The following is a 21,362-nucleotide window of genomic DNA, read 5'->3' as shown; positions in this document are numbered from 1 at the left end:
AGGCTCCTGCGCTCAGGACCCTCCCAGACCCCACCCTACGTATCCCTTCCCCTGGCTGTGCTTCTGTGGCCTTTACCTTATCCTTTAATAAAGTGGCAAATGTTAGTGTTTCCCTGAGTTCTGTGAGTGGCTCTAGCAAATTAATCACACCTGAGGAGGAGGTCATGGGAACCTGACCAATTTTTAGCCAAATTGGACAGAAGTTGTGGGAAACCTGGGGACCTAAGGCTTGTAACTAATCTGAAGTGGGGAGCAGCAGTCTGGTGGGACTGAGCCCATAGCCTGTGGGATCTGACACTGTCTCCAGGTAGATAGTGTCAGAACTGAATTACTTTGTAGGACACCCAGCTGGTGCCGTAGAGAATTCCTGGGGTGGGGAAAACCCCACATGTGTTCAGTGAGCAGAAGCGTTGGAAGTGAAATGTCCAGTGTGAACATTAAAGAAGACACACAGGAAAGGAAGAGATGGGAGGAAGAACTGGGTGGCATTTCTTGCACAAAGGGGTAAAAGGTCACATCCTTGTGTCTGGAGGACTCTCTCCTCTTTTGTTACGCTGAAAGACACACATGGCTTTCTCTCTAGTCATTTCTTTCTCAAAAAATCACCCCTTTTTAAATAACAGTCATATTGAAAATGATGCGTATACCATACAATTCATCCATTTAAAGTATACAAGAAAATGAGGGGAGAGGGTACAGTTCAAGTGATAGAGTGAATGCTTAGCATACACAAGTCCTGGGTTCAGTCCCCAGCACCTCCTCCAAAAATAAATGAATAGTAAACCTGATTACTCCCCCTTCCAAATTTTTTTTTTAAATTAAAGAAAATAAAATGTACAAGAAAATGACACTTGTAATATTCACAGAGCTGTGCACCCATCACCACAATCAATCTTGGAACCTTTTCATCACTCTAAAAAGAACTTCATACCCATTAGTGGTCACTCCCCTTTTTCCCCAACACCCCTGGCCCCTGGCAACCAGGAATCTACTTTCTGTCTCTAGGGATTTGCCTCTTCTGGGCATTTCATATAAGTGGAATCATATAGGATGTAGCCTTTTGAGTCTGGCTTCTTCCAATTAGTGTAATGTTTTAAGTATTCATCCATGTTGTAGCATCTGTCTGTACTTCATTATTTTATTGCTGAATAATATTCCATTGTATGGATATATCGCATTTTGCTTATTTACTCATCAATTGATGGACATTTGGGTTGTTTCCACTTTTGGGTATTATAAATAATGCTGCGATGGACATTCATGTAGAAGTTTTGGGGAATACACCTAGGAGTGGACTTGCTGGGTCATATGGTAACTCTATGTTGTTAAAAGATAAACTGAGGCATAGTAAAATTTTTAAGAGTTTATGTGCACAAAATTGATTCAATCAGGCAGAATCCAATCTAGCAGACAGAGAAGTACTCCGAGGAGCTGTCCAAAATGAAAGAATTTTATAGGCAGAAAGGACTGGGAACAAGGAAGTTACATTAGCAAAAAGCAGGTTGGTTATTGCAAAGTTACTTTCCTTTAGGGGATGACAGGGGTCTGTCAGATTATCTAACTAGAGCTGATTAGGCCATTCCTGATTTCCTGCCTGACTGGTTTAAGATCCCATTTCTGGGAGAGCCAAAACTAATTAAGCCTTGGTTTGGTGACATGGGGCTTAGCATAAGCAACTCCATGTTGTGCCTGTTGTCTTGTTTTTAACAATTTTAACTTTTTGAAGAGCTGCAAACTATTTTCCAAAGCAGATACATTATTTTACATCCCAATCAGCTGCAAATCTCCCCTTTAAGAGCAGCTGTTCTCCAAGATCTTATTTACTATCTTGAAATGAAATTTATACATAAGATAAACTCCCCACACCCATCATGAATAGAAAATATTTCAGTATAAAGATCTAACTGTAGTATAAAGGAGAACTAAAAGGAACATAATTGACACAGTTTTTAAAAAATGTGACCCTGGAGTCAGAAGACTGACCTCCTCAAATGACTTAGAAACTGGTCTTAGAGGCGGCTCTCCCAGAGGGGTCTGTCGAATGTTGCAGCTCCGGCCCCACCACTGGCACCAATGATGCCTGCCCAGGGGGCGCTTTGAAGGACGTCACTTTCATCTGACATAAAGGTTTTGGCCATTTTGTTAAAAACCAAACTACTTTCCAGATGTCCTTGCACCGCTCACATCACATGCACACACGCGTGCCAGGCGCATACGCAGAGGAATGGGCTTTGGAGCTGCTGCACAGCAGGTCACTGTGCACCGGCTGCCCAGGCCAGGGCAACAGGACATGAGGGCACGGCATGGGCTCTCTGGGCCTCAGGTCGGCTGCTGGGTTTCGCTGTCCGAGCCGCTCTGAGGAAGGCATGAAAATGGAAGTCAGGCACCCAACAGGCGGGGGTCAGAGATGGCACTGAGCTGAGTGCCTGTAAAAAGGCCACTTCAGGTCCCCTCCATGCAGTCATTGTTGGGTCTGGAGGAAGGAGGACCATTCCGGGGCTTCTGAATGCCTCTCCTGCGATGCACTAATGGATGTACATTATCAGCGTCCTTCCTGGCCCCCACGTCACTCTTCCCCACCTCCACCCCTGGCTGGAGAACTCTGCATTCTTTTGGAAAAGCGGCTGTCATGCCGGAGGTTCTAACAAAGGCATTTCCCCACAGAAAGACCATTATGATAACAACTGCATCAGACGGTGGCTGCTGGTGCCTGGACTCTGGAGAGTCTGCTATGTTCTTAATGTCCATGACATCTTCAGCAAGATCCCACCTCCAGGAATTCTGTTCTGATTACACAGGAATAAACCCTCCATTTGAAAAAGAGGAATTAGGATAAGGCAGTGGCTCTGAATGAACACTCACTTGGTTCCATGTGGCCACACACACATACAGAGCACAAAGGCGGAGAGCCCGTCATTTCTGACGCAGGACTGTAAGCACCAACTCACAGGCCTCTCACCTGGGGTGTTGCACCCAAATTGGACCTGTGTGGCGAAGCAATCACAGGGGCTCTTTGCCTGGGATTGGCCTCCTTCAGGCCTCCTGGACCCCCGAGGTAGCTGCCTGCAAGATTCTTCTCAGTAGAAAAAAAGACAATTAGTCAAGCGACCCCATTGGCTTCCTCTGGAATTTGGAGGGGAGAGAACAGAGAACTGGCTGGCCCAAGAGAGGGGCCTCAAGCAGAAAATTCAGAGAAAAACAGGGCATGAGAAAGGCCCAAGAGACTGATGGACAGAGAGGGCATAGCTCCTCGGCCCAGTGGGCTCTGCTGTCCCCAGTCCAGGTCACACTCTGTGAGACTAGTTATTTTCTACCACAGAGTTTGACTCCAGATCCGATCTTCAAACCATAGGACATCAGGCTTGGAAGGGACCCAGGGGCCATCTAGTCTACATCCCCTCTCCCATCCACTGTCCAGATGAGGAGACTGAGGCCTGGGGGGGCGGTGCTGGCTGGGGTCCCAAGGCCACCCAGCAACAGGGCAGGGTCTGGGGCTGGAACCCGGGTCGGCTCTTCCTGCTCTCTTGACTCTGCTTTGGACCCTAAGGGGGCTGCAGACCAGTTCCTGGGAGGGGCGTGGACTTCGGTTCCTGGGCCCTTCTGCACCCCCTCCCACCCCACCCCGCCTCCAGGGCATGCAGATGGAGGCAGGGTTGTTGCACTGGGGCCCGCATTAGCGGATAAAAGCAGCCTCAAGGGTCTCTTCATAAGGCCCCTTTGGCTGTAATAAAGCAAATTAAAACCCTATTCAAAGGTCAGTTGAAATCTCTTCCATTTCAACTCTGCACAAATTGATTCCTCTTTGCCCTTGGGGTCAAACTGAAGGCTGTTGAAGTGGCCCAGCCACTGTGCTGAATGGAGCCAGCAGTGAAAGAAACCGCAAATGGGAGTGTGTGTTGCAGGGGATAGAGGAGGGCAGGGGTGCCCTCCCCCATTTCATGGGCCGTCTGGGGAGCCACAGACCTTCGCCTCCATGGTGCTCCAGGTTTCAGGGTCCCTTTTTGGAGACTAGCTCTACCTCTGTCCCCCAACGCCCATCAGGCTCCCCTTCAGAGGAATTCATAACTGCTGTTTCTATTGACAAGAATCTAATGGTAGTTAGGGTTTCTCGCACCTGCTCCTGAGTCTTAACAAGAATCCTCTTAAGCACTGTCAGCTGGGGCTTTGGCGGTCCCCAGAGGAACTCAGAGAAATTAGGTAACTTGCCCAAGGTCACAGAGCTCATGGTTTCCTCCTCCAAACCCAGCTGCCTCCCCAACCTCCAGTCTTCCCCAGACCACTGACTGGCACCCGCCCCACCCCCAGCTGCTCAAACCAGAACTCCAGAACCATCCTTAACCACCCCTCATTTTGCTTCACTTCCACATCTTCAAGTCCTATTGATTCTGACTCCTAAAAAGAGGCTGTTGGTTGCTTGCCCTCTGATTGGTTCTCCAGACAGCAGCCAGAGCCCCTTTTCAAGGGATTGGATCCTGTTACTCCATTGCTTAAAACCCAGCAATGACTTCCCTCTGCACTTGGCATAAAATCTAAACTGTCGTCTAACAACCTTCTCAGCCTCCAAGGCCTGGTCCCTCTTGTCCCTCAAATCAAGGACTGCTCCCCGGCCACCTGCTTCCGCTCCAACAGTCCCTGGAACCTCTTATCTTCTCTGCCTCAGGGCCTTTGCACTTTCTCCCTTCTGCTAAGAAGCCTTTCCCCTCCCCTCTCCCACTCTGTTTCCTTCATTGTATTTATCACAACTTGTAATTATTTGCTGACTACTTTTAGCAGTTTCCCTAGAGCTGAAGGAAGCCCCCTTGGGAGCACAGACCAGATCTGACCTGGCACATGTAGGGTCAATAAGCATTTGTTGAGTGAGTGAGTGAGTGAGTGAGTGGGTGATAGAACCAGATCTTCGCCCTACAAACCTGCCCCTCCCCTTCCCTGCACCTAGCAGCCTCCGGGCAAGTCCTGAGTGAGCAGCCCCCCTGGGGTCCTGGCACTGGGCAGAAGGCACACTGAACTGCAGCTGCTTCAAAGTCAATGTGTCTCAGCAATTCCCCAACCCCCCTTTCTAGTCCTCCCTTCTAGTCCTCCCAGTCTGCCCCCCCTAGCCCCACGCCTAAATCCTGCCCGACTTCTCTCTCTCTCCCCCCAGCATCCAGTCAGACCCCAAAGCCTGAGCATGGCCCTTTATTGACCCATCATCCTCCCCAGGTCCCTCAGCTTGTCTGCCCCCCCCCCCCCAGTCTCCACACCTGCTCTGCTCTCTTACTGGGATGCCCTTCTCCCTGGCACCCACATCACATTGGTCAGGAGGCTCCCCCTGTAGAAGGACACTCAGCATCCTCTCTTCTTACCTCTGGAAAGGGAGGTGCCTGGAAGGGGAGAAGCCTGCAGTGACTTAGGTTGGGGTCGTGGGGGCTAGCACCACTCCAAAGCTGCCTGTAGCCCCTGGGCTGCTGCAATCAGGTTGGGTTGAGCTTCTCCCCATCCCATCCCCGCCATCCTCACCAGACACACACATACAGGAGCAGGTGCTGGGCTATTTCTAATTCAGACACAGGAGGAGGAAGATCACCTCTTTGTTTTAGCTTCATATATCCTACAGAGGAGGTTTAGAGTTTTAGAGGATCACTGAGCTTCTGCAAACTGAGGCTTCAGAGGGGCTCCCTTCCTCAGTTACTCCCTCCAATCCTCTCTCTGTAAATACTTCTCGAGCACGAGTTCTGTACCAGGCACCTTGCCAGAACTTCTCATACACTGACTTGGAAACTGTCCCCTTGCAGACCAGGTGCATCATCTAAGCAGCCCTGAGGCCCCCGTGACACAGACACTATCAGAAATGAAGTGCTCCCTCCAGCAGAAGCCCAGGCTCTGCCCAAGGAGCTCTGAGAAGGGACAGTTGTTCTGACCTGAAGCAGGGCTGGCAGCCTCCCCAGCTTGTCCACAAAGACTTGGAGCATAAGCTAAGAAGGGCGGCCAGGATGGGGCTGGGATTCCCTCCCACCATCCCTCACACCGACCCTCAAGGCCTAAGTTGGTGCTTGTCCCAGAGTCTGCGAAAACGCAGGCAGATGGCAGCCTCGTCCCTAAGCCTTCTCTTCCCCCAGTGAAATGTCCCCCGTGGTCTGGCCCCAGGGCTTGGAGGCTGAGGGCAAGGCTGCCCTCCTTGTGTTCCCCCACCCCACCCCCACAACAGGTTCTCAGCACCTCGTCCTTGTTGCTGTCCGCCCAGCACTTCCTCCCCTCGCAGAGGCTGCCTCCACACCTGTCTTCCTAACGCACTCACACCCTGGTGACATCGCTTTTCCAATTAAACCCTCAAAGGTGAAAAGCTGGGGTGACGAGAGCGGCCCTGGCCCAGCACCCACAGCCAGGTGTGAGTGCGTCACCTCAGCCCCAGGATTCCTCACAGTCAACCCCCCACCCCACCAACGAAGCATCAGCTCTCTGTCCAAAGATTCCTGTCTGTTCCCGTCTTCTCCTTCCCCTTCTTCCCTCCCTCCCTCCCTCCTCTCCTTCCCACCTTCCTTCCACTCCAGGAGGCTCTCTTGGGACCAGCACTTCCGTCACCGTCACCGTAAGGATAAGGGCTAACCAGAGGCCAGGCCCTGCTCTAAGATCTTTACAGTTTCACCTCCCTTCCTCCACCCGGCAGCCACGTAGACTGGTGCAGTCGTTTCCCTCATCTCACAGATGGGACGACTCATACAGAGAAGCTGGGAATCTGTGCAGAGTCACACAGCAGGGCAGTGGTTGTGCAAGGTTAGGACCAGGCTGTCTGGCCCCAGAGCTGTGCTCCTAACCGTGACGCCACGTTGTGCCAGCCATGCAGCCATGTCTACCTCAGACTGGGGCATGTCCGTGACTCCTTCCCCAACACTGATGCTGCCTCTTTAGTATTTCATGAAACTGCCTCTGTCTCATCTTCCATGTCACTGCTCCCACCGCTGGCTGGACTGGCCTCCAGGCCCTGGAGCAGAGCACTGGGCCTCTGACCACCCCTGCTGTCTCCAGGCTCCACCTCTGATCATCCTCCTCACTGCCGCAGAAAGCTGGTCCTGGGGCTCCTCTAACTCAGTCCCTAAATGGTCCCCACCTCCTCCCCTCTTCCCTCGACTCTTTCCAGTCTTCTTTCTCCCCTTCTACCACCTGCACCAGCATTCCATGAACATAAGGTTTTTCCTGTCTTGAGCCCTTTGCAAATGCTGTTCCTTCTGCCTGGAATGCCTTTCCTCTCTTCCTCCTGGTGCCCTTTTTTATCAAGGCTCAGCCCAACTCAGCATCCCCTTCTCTGGGAAGCCCTTGTTAACCACCCACCCCCTCCACCTGGCAGAGCTAATCACCCCCAGATGGAAGCGTGCGAGGCCTAAGCCTGTGTGTAAGCTGTCTAGCTCCCCTAAGGCCACCATGCTGAAGAGGTCACGTGGCAAGGCTGCACAGAGATACAAGCATCTGAGGACAAGTGTCCCAGTCTTCTTGCCCCCAGCTGAGTCTTCCCAGACCAGGAACCAGTCATGTGAGTGAGTGGCTTCAGATAATTAAAGGTGCCAGCCTTTGAGCTGCCCGAGCTGATGCTAAGTAGGGCAGGGATGTGTTGGCTCTGCCAAACCTTGCCTGTACTGCAGGTGCATGAGCAAAACAAGTGTTGTTTAGGATTTCTGGTCAAGATGGCGGAGCAGTAGGACCACGAGCTCGCCTCTCCTCGCAGCTACAACAAAACCACAATTGACTCCTGCACAACCATTGAAAAAAAGACTGGAATCTAGCAAAATAAGTGCTATTGTTTAAAACCACCACGTTTCTGGGGTAGTCTGTGATAGTATTAAATAACCAGAACAGCCATTATTAACACTTTGGTATCTTTTTTCCTCTATTCTTATTTCTCTCTCTATCTGCATTTACAGTCATCCCTCTGAATATGCGGAAGATTGGTTTCAAGGCTCATCACAGATACTAGAATTCCCAGATGCTCAAGACCCACAGTTGGTGGGCCTTCCCTATCCTCAGTCCCACACCCATGGTCTAACCATGATCACATAGTACTGTACCAAAGATTTATTGAAAAAACTCCGAGTATAAGTGGTTCCATGCAGTTCAAGTGTTAACTGTGTATCTATGTTTTATCATATTTCCTTCCTTTAACAAACACAGTGGACATTTTTTTATGTCAAAAAATAAACATTTACATTATTTTGAATGGCTGCAAAGTATTCTGTTGATTAGCTTTATCATAATTTTAATAAGTACACTCTATTGCTTTTATAATTACACCCTAGATGTTTAGTGGATTTCATTTTACTGCTACTATAAACAATGTTGTATGAGTGATCTTGAACTATGTTTATAATAACTGCTAAATATTTCCTCAGGATAATCCCCAGAAAATTCTGGGTTTAAAGTTAAAGGCTTTGGTACAGACAGAAGTCACTCATCTTACCATGGCTTATCCTACAAGTCTCCTGTGTCTGCACCTCCTTTATTGGAAGAGGAAGGCCCTCCACTGTTTGGAAGCCAGGTTCTTCCTCTGGACCCCATTTCAGTTCTAAAGACTTGGGTTATTTGGTTTTTCCCACTCCCATCTGCAACATCGATTTCCCCTCTTCCACTGGATTATTCCCGTCAGCATCCTATTCCCATCATGCTCCAGCACCATTCTGCTGTCTTTATCCTGGGTCCTCTGTTACCTTCCGCCACTGCCCTACATTTACCGTTGGATTTCTGTAAAGAGTTATTTTTATGCCAGAACCAAAGTGAGGAGTAGCTAAATTCACAAAATAATGCGGAAATTTAAAAAACGTACATCTATATTAGTAACTAATAGAATAAGATGACAATCAGAGAGGATATAGGTATAGAAAATATACAGAATATTTGAGCAATCATAGAATATATATTCTTTTGACATGTACTTAAAACATTAATCAAAATGGACCATATGTTCATCCTTTAAACAGTCCCTCAAAATTTCAAAGGACTAAAATCAAAAAGAGTGTGTTCAACAAACTTATTTACAAAACAAAAACAGACTCACAGACATAGAAAACAAACTTACGGTTACCAGGGGAGGAAGAGGATGGGAAGGGATAGACTGGGAGTTTGAGATTTTCAGACTAACTAATATATATAAAATAGATAAACAATAAATTTATAGTATATAGCACAGGGAACTATATCCAGTATCTTGTAGTAACTTATGGTGAAAAAGAATATGAAAACAAATATATGTATGTTCCTACGTGACTGATGTATTGTGCTGTACACCAGAAATTGACACAGTGTAAACTGACTATACTTAAATTAAAAAAAAGAGAGTATGTTCTTTGACCACAGAGGAATTATGCTAAACTTTAGTTTCAAAACATAACTAGAAAATCCCCAAAGTTTGAAAATAGAACACTTCCCAATAACCCACAGGTCAATGAAGGCATCTCAATGAAAACAAGAAGATAATTTAAACTAAATGATAAAAAAAATATATAACATATCAAAACTTATGAGATGCAACTGGAACTATATTTAGAAAGGAATTTATAGCATTAAATACACATGTCAAAAGGATAAAGGTCAAATATTAATTATCTGAGTAAAAGCATTTACTTAATATCCAACTCAAGAGAATAGAAGAATAGCTAATGAGAAATTAGAAGGCAAGAAATAATAATAAGAGTAGAAATTTAAGAAATAGAAAAAAGTGTGCATGCTGTAAAGAAAAATCAACAAAATCAAAATTCTTTTTTAATTAAAGTATAGCCAGTTGTGTCAATTTCTGGTGTACAGCATAAGAGTTCAGGCATATATATATATATATATATACACACATATATTCGTTTTCATATTCTTTTTCACTATAGGTATGTATGCTACATTTCATATTCTATTTCATTGTAGTATATCATTACTACAAGATATTGAATATAGTTTCCTGTGCTATACAGTGTAAACTTGTTGTTTATCTATTTTATATATAGTAGATAATATCTGCAAATCTGGAACTCCAATTTATCCCTTCCCACCTTCTTCTTCCCCTGGTAACCATAAGTTTTTTTTCTATGTCTGAGTCTGTTTCTGTTTTATAAATAAGTTCATTTGTCTTTTTTTTAGATTCCATATATAAGGGATATCATATGGTATTTTTCTTTCTCTTTCTGGATTACTTCATTTAGAATGACAATCTCCAGGTCCATCCATGTTGCTGCAAAATGGCATTGTTTTATTATTTTTTGTGACTGACTAGTTTTCAATTGTACACATATACCATAAATGCTTTATCCAGTCATCTGTCGATGGACATTTTGGTTGTCTCCATGCCTGGCTATTGCATATAGTGCTGCTATGAACATTGGGGTACATGTATCTTTTCGAATTCAAAATTCATTTTTAAAAAAATGCTAATAAAACTGATAAACCCCTGAGAAAAACTAGTCAAGAAAAAAGAGAGAGAACATAAACTACCAACATCAGAGATACAAGAGGACCATACATACAGATTCCACAGATGCTAAGAAGATAATAAGATATAATAAACAATTTTAAGCCAATAAATTGAAAAATTGAGATAAAATGGACAAATTCCTAGAAATATATATCTTACTAAAATTGACACAAGAAGAAATAGACAATTGAAATAGTGCTATTAAGTAACTGAATCTGTAATTTAAAACCATTAACAAGCAAACAACCATAAAGACCAAATGGCATCGCTAACGTATCATCTCAAACATTTAAGGAAGCAATAAACACCACTGCATACAAATTCTTCTACTAAATTATGAAAAAAAAAATAGGATTAGGCAGAAGGATTTCAAACTTGTTTTATGAAGACAGCATAATTTTGATACCAAAATCTAACAGGAATTCTACAAGAAAGGAAAATTACAGGCCGAGTTCATAAGCATGGATGCAAAAATATTAAATATTAGCAAATCGAACCCAATGCTATATAATGATAGCATATCACAATCAAATCGGGCTCAATTCAGGAATGCATGGTAGCTGTAACACTAAAAATCAGCAGTGTATTTCACCACATTATCAGAATAAAGGGGAAAATCATATTATCATGTCAGACAATCAGAGGCACCGGCTCCAAGCTTTCAAAGAGGAGCTAGTGATACAAGGAAGCAAGGGCAGTGGTCAGTCCTTTCTGGTGATATTAGCCAAAGTGGGAACGACAACCTCCCAACCTGGGGATAGAAGTGACATCTATGTCCAGTGCCTGTGGTGTTGACAGTGTGACTTGTGACCTCTTGTTCCCAGTGGTGGTTTGGTTTTCTTTCTCATTGAATCCAATCAGTGATTTGATTTTGGCCATGATTCCAGCCACCTTTTATTTCTGCCCACTTTTGGATCCTGGTTGCCAACCTGCCCAGTGATTCTAAATGTGATCAATGGCTTTTCAGTTCACACTGGCCCAAGTTGGTTCTACTGCATATAACTAAGAACTCAGCTGACAGAAGAGGACAGAAGCTGGGTCAGTCTGAGCTTTTCCTGGTGGGGCTTTTCTGGTACCATCAGCTGCCTCTTAGAGTTATACAAATAATACAGAGAAAAATGAGATAAAATCACAATCTGATTGAGAGGGCTCTTAAGCCTGGTAGTGGTAGAGGCAGGAGTGAGTGGAAGAGGGAAGATGGAAGACAGAGTGGAATTGGTTCCAGCAGTGAACATCATGTAAACAGATAAGATGGGAATGGGGTTCCTGGCAAAACAGAGAAGGATGAGTTTTATGCCCTGGTAGGACCAGTGACCAAAAAGGGCATTGGGGAACAGGTGATGACAGATGAGCCAAATCTTAATGTAAGAGTTTAATTTTCCCAGGTGCCTGGAAGGAGGAAGGGTGTTTTTGTTGGTGGAATAACATAGACAAAGAGATGGAGACTCTAGAAAATAGTGTTCATGGGAATGTGAATGTTGTGGATGGTTGAAATGCCAGGATGCAAGACAGAGAGGTGGGAGATGACCCTGGAGAGAGGCAAGGCCAGGTAGTAAAGTACCTTGTTTGCTGTTAAGGAGCTTGAATTTCTCCTGTGGCCCGAAAGGAAAGGATTGCAGAATATAAAGCCAATGTCACCAATCAGAAATTCTCAAGGGAGTCTTGGAGTCCAAAAGAACTTCTGATTGGGAATAAGGAAAATTCCTGCAAGTGATAGATTAAACAAGAACCTTGATTTGAAGTTCAGTTTAGTGCCAGCACTCCCTCCCACCCCCACCACTCGTCACAATTTACTTTTGCTTCTTTACTCTTCCATTGCAGGTATGAGTCCTGTCCTCTCCTCCCTGTCCTGACATGTGGGACTAGAGCCAAGCCAGAACTCCAAGAGCAGACTTGGAGAAGATTGAGAGTCCCCACACCACTCTGCCAGCTCACTGGCACAGGGAGGGATCAGAGGCCCCAGGCAAAATACTTCAGCTGCTCTACACAGAGGACTCCCTCTTCCCCCCATTAATATGCTAAGGTTAACAGCACTTTTTCCTTGGGGTGTGCAGCAGAGGAGGGAGCCTGCCATGGACTAGGCCCTTCACACCCTCAAGAAGGCAATCTGTCCTTGCCCTCAACTGAATGACTCCTGACCTTCTCTGCCCCCGGCCCCTTCAACCTGTAACAGAGGGATTATGATTCCCTGTGACATTTTCACATCACAATTTCCAGACATTGGGGAAATCTGAGGCATTACAGGTGTACTCCGTTGGCAGCGATATTTACGGACAAATGTGAAGGAGGCAGATGCCAGCTCAAGTTCACACATAGGTAACTTCACTCTCTCCTCAACGACCTCAGCAGACGTACTAGGCCTGCCCCACACAGGGGTGCTAAGCCTCCCGCTCGTCCTAACTGGAGTCCCCAAATCATCCTTAATTAAATTCTTTCCAGATGGCTACCAGGTGTGCCCTTCAGCAGGACAGTGTTAATTCCAGCCTCCGGGGGCATAGATTCAGCCTCTTTCCGGGCATGTCTGCCCTTGCGCTCAGTCCCTACCTGGAAACCCCCCTCCTGCGCCCCACGGCCCCCCTTTCCACGGACGGGGGAGTTGCCTGTCACGCTGCAGCTGCCGGGAACTTCACGTCCAGCGCCCCTCAAGTATATAAGGACCGAGGAGAGGGAGCAGGACAAGGCAGCGCGAAGGAAGAGAAAGAGGGAAGGAAAAGTGACCGAGAGGTCACCGAGAATCCTCACCCTGGTGCAGCGGGAGTCGCCCCGAGAGCAGCCTCCCCGCGAAAGGTAAGGGCGCAACGGCGAGGAACCTCGTCTTATCTCCGGAATCCCTGCTCCAGGGCCTCGGGATGCTCTTCCCCAGCTTCCATAGCGGACTTGAGGCGCCTTTGGCTCGTGCGGTCTTTAGTTCTTTGAAAACTCTGTACTGGAGAAGAAGCCGGCACCGGAGCGCCGAGCGCCAGCCTCCGGACGGTGGGAGAGCGTCTGTGACCGTGAAAGTGATGCCTTCCAGGGGCTGGCGGCCGCATCTCCCCGGGGGAGGGCGGCTGCTAGGACCCCTGAGAGTCCTATCGCCTTCTGGGGAGATCTCGGGAGACCGTCTTTCGGGTCTTCTTCTGATTTTCTGGGTAGATGTCACTTCTTAAAAGATACCGTATACTCTAGCTTAAATTAATGTTGGAAATGGGGGCAGAAGAGAAAAGGCTAAAAGTCACAATAAACTCCCTGCTTTCCAGACTTTTTTGGATTCAGATCCCCGAATCCTCGTTTCCCTGACCACCTTAGCGCACCCGACCTGGCTGCGCTGTGATACTGACAGTCTCCATTACGAGACCAGCGGGTGTTAAAAAGAGGTAGCCCGCATGGGAACTGTCCACGGTCCTGAACCACCCTGACACTGCCCTCCATAGGACCGCAGAATGAACTTTCTGTCCCACAGACCCTAGACAGCAGGTCAGAAGCAGCTGCAGGAGCTGATGGAGGCTCAGGCGAAGTGGGGGTGGGGTGAGTTCCCAGTAAGGCAGGGAGAGTCAGCAGAGCATGTAGATCTCCCAAATTCTTCATGTATAAATGGGGAAGTGGCTCTCACAGAACAGTTGGAAGAAGCAAGGAAAGTAAAAGTGTGCATTTGTTGTGTCCATTGTTAAGATATGTACAGATTATGGCTTATTTAATGACTTAATATTCCTTTGACATTTTGTTTTGGGACTTGATGCATGTGTATCATGGTGCAAGGACAAAACCCTGCACCTCTGCTCTTCTAATCTTTATGGAAGGGCATGGTCGATGTGTAATTTTAGAGTAACAAACAAAACGTTTTGTTTAGCTCATAGAGAATTCACCTACACATATGAAGTTCTAATAAGTGTATATAAAGTTAATGTCAAGATTGGCAAATAACAAATTTCTATTTATTTTTCCAGTCTTTCAATTATTGGTCACTCTACTTACAAAAAGCACACTTGACATCTCCCCATTACTTTATTGCTTTAAAAAAAAAAGACACAAGGTAATATTTGTTTATTGTAGAAAAATAGAAAATACACAAAAGCAGAAAGAAAACAAGTTACTTTCAGGAAGCTATCTAGCTTTTTAGCAGGAGAATGCAGCTCTAAGAGGGTGGGGAGTAAGAATGTTACCATGTTGTACAACTTAGCCAATGGGGAGGAGAGAAAATGCTCTCTGAGGCTTTTCAGGAAGGCCTGAAATCATGAGGTAGGTTTTTAGGAAATGGAAATCATTCCAGAATGGCCAACTTTGAGGAGAATTGAAATATAGTTGAGGGGACTGTCAGACCTGTATGATTTTACTACTTTCTCTAGTAATATGTTAGTTTACACTTGCCTACAGTGATAAAAAGCTACCCTTTTTCTGCTTCTCTTGAAAATCTTGGCTTTTTTTTTTTTTTTTCTCACTGAAATGTGCTGTGTGGTCTCAGAGCTTTAATATAAATTGCTTTGGCCACCAAATTCATGCTTCATACTTGAACTGGAGCACTTAAAGTCTACAACGGGAGCAGCCTCTCCCTGGTCACTAGGTTGACCAATGCTCCCCCAGTGGCCCCTTCGAGATGCTGATGGGCTGGCTCCCTGGCTGCCAGCACCACCTAATGGCTGCTCCAAAAACAGACAGTGCCTGGCAACCATTCAGAAGGGAGCCTTGAGCTGGCAAAGGAGTGGGGTGGGACAGAGAGAAGGAAGTGACTTCCTGAAGTAAACAATGAGAGCCAGGGGAAACTTTCACTTCCAAAGCCTTCCCTATAAAACAGATTTGGCCCCTGCTTCCACAAATATGAGACTTCTTTAGGCAAATATTTTTAAACTAGGAGAGACAATTAGTCATCTACACCTTAATGTGAATTACTTTTCTTATCTAATTAGATTTCTTCCTAACAGCTGGTTGAAAAGATCTTAAATCCAAAATGATTGTGGGGTTGGTTGTGAGGGGATGACAGAACTCAGGGTCATTTCAGAGGGCTGATCTGCACGAGGGTAGACATGGCAGTGTGACAGCTAAAGGGCTGGGGAAAGGGTTGGGCACAGGGTGCAAAAGGCAGCATTTATCTTCCCCTCTTTACTGTATCCTGACGTCTTGAGCTCAGTATCTGTCCACAGGTACTTCCTGACTTCTCTGAGAAAGTATTTTTGGTAGGTGTCCACAGTGAGAGGTACTTTCCTTCTGCTCTGTGTGACCATCACTTCCTTTCCATCCCTTCAAGTCCAGCTATTTCAGACTACATTTGAGTGACTTAGAGAACAAGAGGAGGTCTGACATGTAATGTGTTCAGAAGATGAGCCAGTTTTAAAAGAATAGGGATCTGCTTTAAAAATAAGTATCTCCAAGGTTACAGGGGTCTGGGAAATAGTGATCTCCTGAGTGATTTGTGTACAGGACATCAAGCTGGGGTTGGCTGATGTTTTGGCTAAATTGGCCAGAGGTTTTATTTGCCTTTACACAAAACTACAATTCATAGGAAATGAATTTCTGAGGAATAATAGAATCATGGTAGAGGAGAAGCAGATCATCTTGAGCAGGAGTTTCAGAGTCCTTTGTCTTTCCCAAGTTATTCCTTAGATCTAGAGTGTTAGAACTATAGCTTCCTGAAGATGATGAAATGGAAAAGCTCTGTGCTGGAAACAGGAGAACTTAGCCTACCTCATCATAAACACCCAAGTCATTGTCTCTCTCTGGGCCTCAGTTTCCTCATCTCTTAATTAGGCGGCCAGAGCAAATGACCCCTAAAATAGTCTTCAGCCCTAATATCCTTTGGGGTCTGATTTTTCATAGGTGATAAAGGGGGAAATTGGACATAATTTACCCAGGTCCCACTGCCCTCCTCTCTACCACAACTCACACAACCACCCTGCACACCAAGCTGCTCCTTGAGCCGCTCTTGTCCTCAAAAACCCTTGAGCTCCACAAGTGAGTGTATTGTTAATGTTGGCTCAGGGTCCTTCCTGATGAGTGGCCAACATTGTTCTGCTCCTAGCAGGGGTCCCACTAATCTTGTTTGCCTCTGTAGAGCCTCAGCCTGCCTGGAAGATGCTGAGATTGTGCAGGAGCCGCTCGGGGGCCCTGCTGCTGACTTTGCTGCTTCAGGCCTCCATGGAAGTGCGTGGCTGGTGCCTGGAGAGCAGCCAGTGTCAGGACCTCACCACGGAAAGTAACCTGCTGGTATGTGGGCCATGGCCGCCATCTTGGTTTGGGCATAAGATGGGACTGGGGCTGGGGCTGGGGCAGCACAAAGAAAGAGGTATGGGGAAGGGGAACTTCATTCCCAGAGATAAGGGTAACTCAACCCAGGGCAGGAAAAGGCCTCTAGTCTGAATTCAGAATTGGGCTGAGGAAGGGAGGAAGCAGCTTCAGGGAGATGGGTCTGGACCTCAATTTCTGCTTGATTATCTTTACTTCCTGCCCTGTCTTCTTGTATAGAGACCCACTCCATTTAACCTATTTAGAGATAATCCTATTAAAATAAACACTAATAATTGCTCTCTCAATTGATCCTACATTTTCAATCTTTTCGCCCCCATATTATTTGTTTTAAAATAACTTCATATCACTTGCCATATCCATTCCATTTTTTCTTCCCTTTCTCCCTCCTACCAGTTACAAAGCCAGCTAGGTAGTACCAAAAACCCTCTTTAAAGGGAGAAGGAAAAACCCAGGTGCCACGTTCCTCTGACTGGTGCCCAATGTCTCATGCTTCTTTTGGAGGACTGACCTTCTGCAGCCTTTCCAGAAGCATATAAAGGCCCTTGTGCCAGGCTGGAACTCCCTCCCGGTCACCACTGTGTGTGTATGTGTGTGTATTTGTATTAGAAGGCATAAATGAGAAACAATACCAATTCAAGGCTGAGAGACACACTGCGGGAGCCCAGGACTGAGTTCCATCCTGCTGCCTGTATCTGCCTGATGAGGGTGGAATATAAGTCACTACATTCTGTGTGTTTTGTCAGTAGAGAAGCTGAGTTAAGGTGAAGAGAGAGACTTTCTCAAAAACAGAACAGATTGCATGTGGAATATAATATAGAAACAAAGAACCCAGGGAATTCTGTGAGCCCTAGAGCAGAGAGACCCAACAGGCTTTTTTTAAAAAAAAACTTTTTCAGTAACTAGGTTTATTTATTTATCTTTTTTTTTTTTAATAGAGGTACTGGGGATTGAACCTAGGACCTTGTACATGCTAGAAACATACTCTACCACTGAGCTATACGCTCCCCCTCCAAGAGACTCCTAAATAGAGACACCCACTGCCCAGCCTTTCCTGTTGAAAGCTCACCAGGGAAGGAGCACTGGCCATGGTGAGAGATCATGGGTTCTAGTCCCAGCTCTGACACCAATAGGCTGTGGAACCTTGTCAAGTTCCTTTGTCCTCTCTGAGCTCTTGTTTCATCATATGCCCAGGGGAGAGGAGTATGAGATAATTTATTCCCACTGTTAATATTCTGCAATGTTATACTTCTAAATTCCCGGAGTATGAAATTCCAACTCAACAGAGTGAGTGGGATCCTTCTGTTTCCTTCTTTGCTGTCCCAAGTAACTGAAAACTAAGGCTGCAGCCTAGAGGTCATTTTCCTAAGCAAATGTGTACCACAGTTGAGTTGTCTAGTTACAGGGAGCAGAGGCACAGGTTCCATGATCCCTACAATGGAAATAATCCCGACTTTCTGCCCTTCCACGCAGTTAGAATGAGGTGACAGGGAAGTGAACCACTCCCTCTCAAAGCTCACTCATTGGGGAAAGTACAGGATTAGCTCAGAAGACTTGAAAGAACCAGAGAAAGTACCAGATGTGTGAAGTTTTGAGGGAGATGGCTGGGGTAGGGCATGAGACAGGTCTGCAGACCACTGGGGGAAGGCTGAGGCATTATTGAAAATACAGGCCCTAAAACTCAGACTTCTACTTTTCTCACCTGTGGAGATTCTCCCCTAAATTTCAACCCAGTGCTCTTCCCAGACTCGAACTGAACCCTATTTATGTATTCAGTATTCATTATTGCCACCCACCTGCCATTTATTGATGAATTCCTATATATCTGGCATATAATGATTAAGACGTTGGCCCTGCCCACAAAGCCACGAGACAAGTAAACCGCCAAGTGGAAAGGGGATTTTGTTGTAGCTGCCGGGCACAGAAATCAGGGGTCCAGGAGACAAAACAGGCGCTGGCCGAGCTGTGTCCGGGACGTCCGTGGGTGCCAAGGAGCGGGGGTGGACGGACGTCCTCGGCAGGGAAGCTACCGCGCAGAGGCGCCGCGTTCGCGGTCCGCACGTGCGGAGGGCGCGGAGGGCAGACGCGCCGCGGGGAGGGGGCGGCGGGCCGCGGGGCCTGATGTGATCGCCGCTCTCCCGCAGGCGTGCATCCTGGCCTGCAAGCCCGACCTATCGGCCGAGACGCCCGTGTTCCCCGGCAACGGCGACGAGCAGCCGCTGACCGAGAACGCCCGGAAGTACGTCATGGGCCACTTCCGCTGGGACCGCTTCGGCAATCGGAACGGCAGCAGCGGCGGCGGCGCAGGCCAGAAGCGCGAGGAGGAAGTGGCGGCGGGCGCCGGCCCCGGGCCCCGCGGCGATGGCGCCGAGCCGGGCCCGCGCGAGGGCAAGCGCTCCTACTCCATGGAGCACTTCCGCTGGGGCAAGCCAGTGGGCAAGAAGCGGCGCCCGGTGAAGGTGTATCCCAACGGCGTCGAGGACGAGTCGGCCGAGGCCTTCCCCCTCGAGTTCAAGAGGGAGCTGGCCGGGGAGCGGCCCGAGGCGGCGCTCGGCCCCGAGGCCCCGGCCGAGGGCGCGACCGCCCAGGCCGAGCTGGAGTATGGCCTGGTGGCGGAGGCCGAGGGGGCCGAGAAGAAGGACGGGGGCCCCTATAAGATGCAGCACTTCCGCTGGGGCAGCCCGCCCAAGGACAAACGCTACGGGGGCTTCATGACCTCGGAGAAGAGCCAGACGCCCCTGGTGACCCTGTTCAAAAACGCCATCATCAAGAACGCCCACAAGAAGGGCCAGTGAGGGCGCCGCGGGCCAGGGGCTTCTCTTCCTGGGAAGTCAACCCTAAAGCTCCTCTCCTTTCCTTCCTTCCTGCCACGTCGCAGCCTAGGTGTGGAGTTGCCCAGGCGGTGATGGTGGCAGGTATTCTGTCTCTTAAAGCTGTCTGTAGCTAGGAAATAAAACCTTTCAAGTTTCACTTCCTACTCCGACTTTGAATATTGATTGGGTGAATAAAATAGAAAAACATATCCATCAAAGAGCAGCACACATTGGAGGAGAGCTCGTGGTTTCCATGTGACCAAGTGGTAGTATGTTTCATAGGATATAGGGGAAATGAAAAGAAAATGTACTTTCTTCCCCACTCCTAATAAATGGGTCTTCAAGGGACCAAACGGTTTGGGTGATGCCTCAAGGTGGCTGCACTTCCCCTTCTCCACTGGATGGGAAAAGACTGCTCAGTTAGCAGGTGCGTCAAAAGGCAGGATTTCTCCAAGGTGAGAAGCTGTGGAAATGCCTCCCATATGGCTTCTAGCTATCTGTGGGGCCTTAGGCAAGTCTCTGAACTTTTCCAAGATTTAGTTCTCTCATTTACCCTTTCCTTCCTACTGTAAGAGCTATCGTGAGGATTAATGAGAAAATGGGTATGATCTTTTTATCACCGAGAGGCTTAAGTGTGAGAGCTGAGGGTTGGTATCCCTTCATATTTGACTGCCCTCCCAGCCTACACACACAGATACTCTCCTACACAGGGTCTCATCCACATAGATACACACCCATGGAGCCACGTCTGCATAAATACAATGCAATATGCACGGATGCTTCTTCCAGTCGCTGGGGCTCAAGCTATGAGGTTTATCTTTCACCAGTGTCGTGGTCATGCCCAAGCTCTCTCCTCCCCATGTGGCCCAGCCGCAGCCTTCTCTTCATCCTCGGTGCTCCTAGCTCAGGCCTTGACTATCCTAACGGCTTCCTAACCAACTGGTGTCCTCATCTCCAGTTGTCTTCCTCCCCAACCCATTGTACAAATTCTTCACATCAGTGTATACAAAAACTTGCTTTTTCCACACTCCCTGACCCAAGAGACAAAAAAGTCGCCCCATCCCACTTTTCCATCAATTCCAAACTACTGGGCATGGCACATGCAGGGCCATTGTGGGTCAGGTTCACTCTCCTTATCAAACCCCATTTCTGTGGTGTTCTCACTCTTCTCCCGATCTCTGTCACCCTCTGCTGGGAATTCCCCACCATCCCCTGCAGTTTTGAACGTTACCCTTTTTTTCACATGAACCCAGGCTCAAGTCCACTTCTGCTGGGAAAGTTGGGATCTCTTCCAGCCAAGCCTGCTCATTTTCAGCATTGCTGCAGTCAGCCAGCCCCCCTGTACTGGAGGGAATTCAGTCCAGCTCAGATGGCAAGTTTCTTCCTGCACGTATGTCTTGTGCTCTTTTCCCAGGGAAACTCTAAGCTCCACAAGGGTGGAGGCCAGGGGTTGTGCTTCTTCTGTATGTCCCCATGGTGTTTTCACAATGTTGGGGCCACAGGTTTGTAGCCACACACATTTACAATTCACAAGAGACTCATGGACACTTGATACACAGACAGGCACACTTCCATGTCAACTGCATCAGACCCACCAGTGGATGATACAGATCAAAGCCGGCTGGGGAATATTTCTGTATGGCCCTCCCATATTTTGATGCTCTAGGGGTTCACAATTAAAGAAAACTGGAATGCAGCTGGGGAGTCCTGGTATAAGGGGAACCAGAAAGCCAGAATCTCCCCCCAGTGTGGGTTACACGCAATGGGACTAGATTCTAGTCACTAATGAAGAAATGGCCCTGGCCTTCCCATCTGAGGATGCTCCCTTTTTGGGAATCCTGGGCCTTGTGTGTACATCTTGATAGCACACTCTCCTTTACCCTCCTTCCTTTTGAGGCAAGTAATGGTAGGTGGGA

The 21,362-nt window shown here is 47.4% G+C and overlaps 1 protein-coding gene across 1 annotated transcript; it reads left to right on the top strand.

The window, feature by feature from the left end:
- Nucleotides 1–13,090: 13,090 nt before the first annotated feature.
- On the top strand, nucleotides 13,091–19,610 carry POMC (proopiomelanocortin). The gene is made up of 3 exons (XM_032497150.1): nucleotides 13,091–13,207; nucleotides 16,443–16,594; nucleotides 18,778–19,610. The coding sequence occupies exons 2-3, from the start codon at nucleotides 16,463–16,465 to the stop codon at nucleotides 19,426–19,428; spliced, it is 783 nt and encodes a 260-aa protein (XP_032353041.1). The 5' UTR covers nucleotides 13,091–13,207; nucleotides 16,443–16,462; the 3' UTR covers nucleotides 19,429–19,610.
- The last annotated feature ends 1,752 nt before the right edge of the window (nucleotides 19,611–21,362 follow it).

The sequence above is a fragment of the Camelus ferus genome, chromosome 15 (genome assembly GCF_009834535.1).
Source record: "Camelus ferus isolate YT-003-E chromosome 15, BCGSAC_Cfer_1.0, whole genome shotgun sequence".
NCBI classification, from domain to species: Eukaryota; Metazoa; Chordata; class Mammalia; order Artiodactyla; family Camelidae; genus Camelus; species Camelus ferus.
This window is presented reverse-complemented; position numbering and strand designations above follow the sequence as displayed.

Excerpts from the sequence above, each read along its gene's own strand:
- POMC (XM_032497150.1), top strand. The coding sequence starts at position 16,463 with ATGCTGAGATTGTGCAGGAGCCGCTCGGGGGCCCTGCTGCTGACTTTG. Across the intron at positions 16,595-18,777 it reads CCACGGAAAGTAACCTGCTG|GCGTGCATCCTGGCCTGCAA; the intron begins GTATGTGGGCCA and ends GCTCTCCCGCAG.